Source organism: Anastrepha obliqua, chromosome 4 (genome assembly GCF_027943255.1).
Source record: "Anastrepha obliqua isolate idAnaObli1 chromosome 4, idAnaObli1_1.0, whole genome shotgun sequence".
NCBI lineage: Eukaryota > Metazoa > Arthropoda > Insecta > Diptera > Tephritidae > Anastrepha > Anastrepha obliqua.
The window spans coordinates 81,897,521-81,903,520 of record NC_072895.1 but is presented as its reverse complement, the minus strand read 5'-3'; the positions used below and the strand labels follow the sequence as shown (position 1 = coordinate 81,903,520).

The window sequence follows — 6,000 nt, the reverse complement described above, 5'->3', positions numbered from 1 at the left end:
AATAAAGAACTGGATCAGTGATTATGTATGAAATTTACATAAAGAGCGATGGTCCGGTCTAGAACGCTGCAGAACTGCAAAGTGTTTTGAGACCAGCCTAAACAGAAAACTGTCGAACTTTCTTCTAAAACTTGGAACACAGGACACCATCCATAGGGTCAACATATGACCAGCATTGTAATCATTGAGGACCCAATTTGCCTGTCTTACTTAGAGGAGACGTATAGGCCTGCGCATTTTCTCTTTGGGATGGAATGGGTTGGTGCGTGACTACCATTCGGAATTCACAGAGAGAACGTTGGTTCGAATCTCGGTGAAACAACAAAATTAAGAAAAACATTTTTCTAATAGCAGTCGCCCCTCGGCAGGCAATGGCAAACCTCCAAGTGTATTTCTGCCATAAAAAAGCTCCTCATAAGAAATATCTGCCGTTCGGAGTCGGCTTGAAACTGTAGGTCCCTCCATTTGTGGAACAACATCAAGACGCACACCACAAATAGGAGAGGAGCTCGGCCAAACACCCAAAAAGAGTGAACGCGCCAATAATAGTAGTAGTAGTAACTACGTAACTGAGCTTTAAATACAATGGGATTTTTAGCCTTAGTGTTTTAGGAGTTACCAAATCTCTCTTGGCTCTTGGCCTCTTGGCTCGACTTTTCAAATTTCATTTTTCCGCTTAGGCTGCGAGCTTATCAACCCTTCGTGTACTTTATAGTTCAAGAGGTGTAATAAATTTGAAAATTAGTACTAAATCAGCAATTACAAATAACCACTGCCATTTATGTGCATAAATTATAAATCAAATTTAATAATTATTATTTTTTTTTAATATCTGAATATAAAATTACTTATCACTATAATTGGTCAGCAAAGCAAATTTAAAACCATTACATTTTAATTTCAACTAATATGCGTATTTTTGCCTCAATCCGCTTCACACTGTGGAATATTTAACTGGGCGCATTATATCTTTTCTCCAACAGCCTTTATGGTGAGCTCATGAATCTGAAAACAAATTACGGGGCCGTAATTAAAAAATCATGAATACTATTACAAATTAGATAAAAAACAAGTTATAAATGCAAACCTGCACATGTGGTGGTGTCTGCAGACAGTAAATTAAGGCATCGGCTATATCATCGGCCTGCAAAAGTGGCATGTTGGCTATTTTTTCAGCCATTGTTGGAGTGATAATTTCAGTGTCCACAAAGCCAGGGCTTATACTCTAAAACAACAATTTATAAATACAGTTTACGGGCAATACTATTAGAAATCCCGGAAGCAAAGCTTAGTCTTCAACGTACCGTAATTTTCACTTGGGTTTGCATATTCGTAAATTCCTGGCGATAAACTTCGGCCATCGCCGTTACCGCATATTTGGATGGTGAATAAAGATTCATCGGCATATTTATGACGCTTGGCACTCTATGTCCAGCGACGCTGTTGATTAAGAAAACATGGCCAGTACCACCATTCGCCTTCATCGAACGGAAGGCCTCACGTGTGGCATAAACAATGCCCAATATATTGGTTTCAACTATATCGCGCGCATCCTGCGAATTGCCTCCGTCCAACAAAGAGCTAGCACGGCCAATACCGGCGTTATTTACCAAAACCGCCACTGGTCCGTGTTTAGCTTCGATTTCCTTGAAAGCAGCAACGATTTCTGCCTCATTGCGCATATCGCAACGCAGCGCATGCACGCGATTGCGAGCACTGGGCTCCACTTCATTTCTCAGCGCTTGAATGCGTTCCGCACGCCGAGCCAGACCAACGACAATTAGCCCCTTGTTGGCGAGATGACGGACGATGGCAGCACCAATGCCTGAACTAGCGCCAGTAACTACAGCAACGCGTTTATTCCAACGTTCCATATTTGCCACTTTATGTCCTGCTTATTTTTACTTGCTGTCGATTTCAAAGGCTTCTATTAACTAAAAAATCATTGCAGTTTCTCCAGCTTATTTATACCCGGTATTTAGTTGTTCATGCATGTTTGTATGTATGTGTGTGCATATTTGTGCATACTAGAACTAAGTTGTAAAGAAAAGCTCTAACTGAGCAGAACGTGACACACAAATTACAAATACAAATGCATGCATGGGGAGTCGGGTAATAGAATTATTTGCAACAATGGAGCGTCGAATGAGTCTGTTGAGTGCACTCAATACCTGACAATACCCCACAAAAGGGTGATTCGAGCTCAAATCTGTATTTTTGAGATATTTCGATGCACTCGTAGCATTCCTTACTGCCTCCCTTTAATTTCTCGCAGAGGTAAAGTATTTCTTTCTTTATGCGAAAAATATTAATTAAATCGAATGAATGATATTTCTGGTTTTTTATTTTAAAGAAGTACTTCCAAATTACGACGTTGGACCCTAAAGCCCTGGTTTCAGCAACTAAAAGTTTTTCCTTCCCCTCTGCGAACACAAAATATCCAATTGAAAAAGTTTGGCGCATGCAATAGTTAAGCCATGAGTGCATTTCTCTAATGAAAAAGCTTGTCATAAAAATCATATGCCGCTCAACGGCGGCATAAAACCTAAGGGTTCTCCATATGAAAGAAAACATCAGCGCGTCACCACAAGCACGGAAATGTGTGACATTTTATATCTGGATAATTTAAGTCTGGATCTAATATATAAAAAATACTGCATTTTTAAATTATTACATGAATAAATAAATAAAGAAATAAATCAGCACGTCGTAGAAAACCTTCGAATAGGAATATCTACTACGAATATGAAAAAGTTGTAATCGTGCGTTCCATGTGAACACGAAAAGAGCGCTTCCAAACAACAAATGTTAAATATTGCGACAACAGCTCACTTCAAGGTACACAAGACAATTAAGCTAATAATCTTTAAGTTTTTTTTCAAGTTAGCTGATTAAAAGTTCGCAAATTAAAATGTATTCGTTGACATGTGCGGTTGTGTTAATGGAGGAGGAAAGTAGAGAAGCAAACGGAGGCTCAGAAATGAGCGAAAAAATATTGACAGATGCAAACAACCCTCTCGTTATGGACGAACCAGTGTAAATGCTTGCCTTTTTGTTCAAGAAAAAGTTTACTTAAATGCGGCTTAAATCAGGTTTAGCAAAAATTACCAGTTAAATAAAGCGAGGTCGTCCATAACTTCAGTTCTCCGATTATACTCTGTTTTACGGTTTCTTGCGGAGGAAGGCTATCAGCACGGAGTTGGCAAATGGGGGGGCAGTCGACATTTAGCTATGTACTAAAAGAGGTATTAATGTCACTATGTACAAACACGATTCTGAACTCAGTGGGTAAATTTCGACATGAGTGCCAATGAAATACAGCAAAGCAAGATGGAATTCTATCAAAATTATAGATTTCCTGGCATTATGTTGTGTGTGGATGGGAAGCACATATGCACCCACAAAGAGTGACTGTTTGGTGCGGTTTATAAGCCGGCGGCATCATTGGACCGTATTTTTTCCAAAATGAGGCCGGTCAGGCAGTTACTGTGACTAGTGTTCGCTATTGTTCGCATATTGGAAGATATGGATGTGGGCGATATGTGGTTTCAACAGGACGGTGGCATTTGTCACACAGCTAACGAAACAATGGCTCTTTTGCGCGAAAATTTTGATGGCCGAATAATCTCTCGTCGCGGCGATGTCAATTGGCCGCCAAAATCATGTGATTTGCCACAGTTGGACTTCTTCCTTTGGGGTTATTTGAAATAAAAGGTGTACGTCGCTAATTCAGCAACAATTCAAGAGCTAAAGGATGATATAATTCAGCACACTAACGGCATAGAACCTCAATTATGCCTCAGAGTCATCGAAAATTTGGACCATCGGATTTCTTAAAAAAAAATGTATTTTACTCAAAATCAACACCGGCCCTTGAAACTTAACCACCCTTTACATACTTCAGAAACTTCTTTTTATTTATATAGGGTTTTTTAATAAGAGATGTTATTTTCATATTCAAAGAAAAATGCTATTTTTTAATATAAATGAAATAAATATCCGTTTCATTATAAAGAGGAAGGTATGCCGTCAATAGTGGAAAATAACATCAGGCAAATTACCACCACAACCTCGCTTACAGAACAATATCCTTTTCATGAAATTTTCATAACCGAATTGCAAAGTGGCTGCCCTATGTCCTCGAAAGCCTCACGAATTCCCTCTTTGAGGTCTTGAATCGACCCTGGGCTGTTGGCGTAGACCTTCTCTTTCAGGTGGTCCGAAAGAAAAAAGTCACAAGCTATTAAATCACAAGATCTCGGTGCCCAATTGTGATCAACTCTTCGAGAGATAACACGGTCCGGAAACTTTTCCCGTAAAAGATTAATGGCTTCGTTGCTTGAGTGGCACGTAGCGCCGTCTTGTTGAAAATACACATTGTCCAGATCAATATCATCCAATTCTCGATAACGCAATCCATTCCAAAAGAGCACATGTTATTGGAAAACCCTATAGTTTAGTTAATATAGGACTATATTAACTACAACGGACCAATATCGTGGGCTAAGTGGCATCGCTGTCTCTATGTGCAATGCGGCTGCGAAACCTAACCTAATATAGGACTTACATTTTACGGCTTTTTTACTTGTTTCCTTTTAAATCCTCTTTTTATTACTCGTTCTAATTTTTGTCCGTTAGTCTAACGCCGTCGTAGAAAGGTTGTACGAAACTCTAAGATTTGACGTTACGAGTGTAATCGATGAATGCTCCGCTACGAATTTCAAATGTACGTTCAGAACCATTCGAATTGTATGATTACAATTTCTTAGTTTCTACTAAGAACAGTCTACGGTGTGTTGCATGATAGGGCTGAATAAAAATCGAACTTTTTATAAAAAGAATCAACCAGTATACGAGGTTTGTTCAAAAGGAAAGGTGACTTTATTTCTTCTCGAAAAATATTTATTTATTCGTTGGCAGGTATAATACAGTTGTGGCACCGCCTTTTTCAATACTCAAAACACTTCTAGTATACCCTTTTTGATATAGCCTTGGGCCCTCCCAGTGATGCGCTTTTATCATCTCAATTAATGCAAATCTATGACTTTTTACGGAGCTTTTCGTTTTTGGGAACAGGAAAAAGTCTCAAGAATGGGTGAAAACGGTGACTGAGACAGTTTGTTTTCAGTGAAAAAATTTAAATTTTTGGATACATTTTTTCGACAGCAGACAATCGCTGAGCAGTAAGTTCTAGGTATGTTACCGGAACAACCCGGACGTCCAGCCAAGGACTCTCACTCCACGTGACTGTGGGAATGTTTATGCTACTGCAACAGCAAAAAGGTGTAGCCTACAGTGGGGTGCATGATTTTTTGTTTTTAATATTTGCCATATTTTTCGAGTTAAATTTTTGTTATTTTTTGTTTTTTTTTTATGTTTTGAATATTGTTCATTCTTGATTCTTGAACCATAATCACATAACTCAAACTTTCAAACTTTATGCAAAATTTTGAAAAATTCAACAAACTTTCACCAAAACTTTGAATCTTTGAGGGAAAGTTCTGTCGTATTTGGACAAGCTGATTACTGGAGATGAAAAGTGGATTCTTTACGAGTATAAAAAGAGAAAAAATCTCACTGCAAACCAGGAATATCATCAGCAACAATTCCGAAACCAAGTTTCCATCAACGACAAGTATTGCTTTGCTTGTGGTGTAACAAAAAAGATCCAGTGTACTAAGAGTTTCTGAAACAGGGGAAAACCATCAACGCGGATCTGTACTGCAATCAGCTGGATAAATTGAATGCAGCTGTCAAACAATTTTTTTCTGGCGGCTGTTTGCACAATCAAGAAAGGCCTTTCGTATCAGTTCGCGAATCTGCGGTATCTATCTTACAATTTTTACACAATGCAAAACAGTTACGGAGGAGGTAAGAAACCTTTGGTCCTTCTCATAGTTTTTTTGTAGCTTCTAAAGTATCTTGGGAAATATTTACATATTTATTGTTTATTATCTTGCTATAGCTTAAGGGCATTTAAAGATCTTAGAATCTTAGATC

At 38.5% G+C, this 6,000-nt stretch overlaps 1 protein-coding gene across 1 annotated transcript in view; it reads right to left on the bottom strand.

The window, feature by feature from the left end:
• Positions 1–778: 778 nt before the first annotated feature.
• The window catches only part of LOC129244246 (uncharacterized), a 31,110-nt gene continuing 25,888 nt past the window's right edge, over positions 779–6,000 (bottom strand). The window contains exons 5-7 of the mRNA XM_054881862.1: positions 1,305–1,891; positions 1,088–1,225; positions 779–1,005 (exon numbers count right to left, since the gene is read on the bottom strand). Coding sequence (XP_054737837.1) covers positions 964–1,005; positions 1,088–1,225; positions 1,305–1,891 — 767 coding nt within the window. The 3' untranslated portion in view covers positions 779–963. The remainder of the gene's footprint in view (positions 1,006–1,087; positions 1,226–1,304; positions 1,892–6,000) is intronic.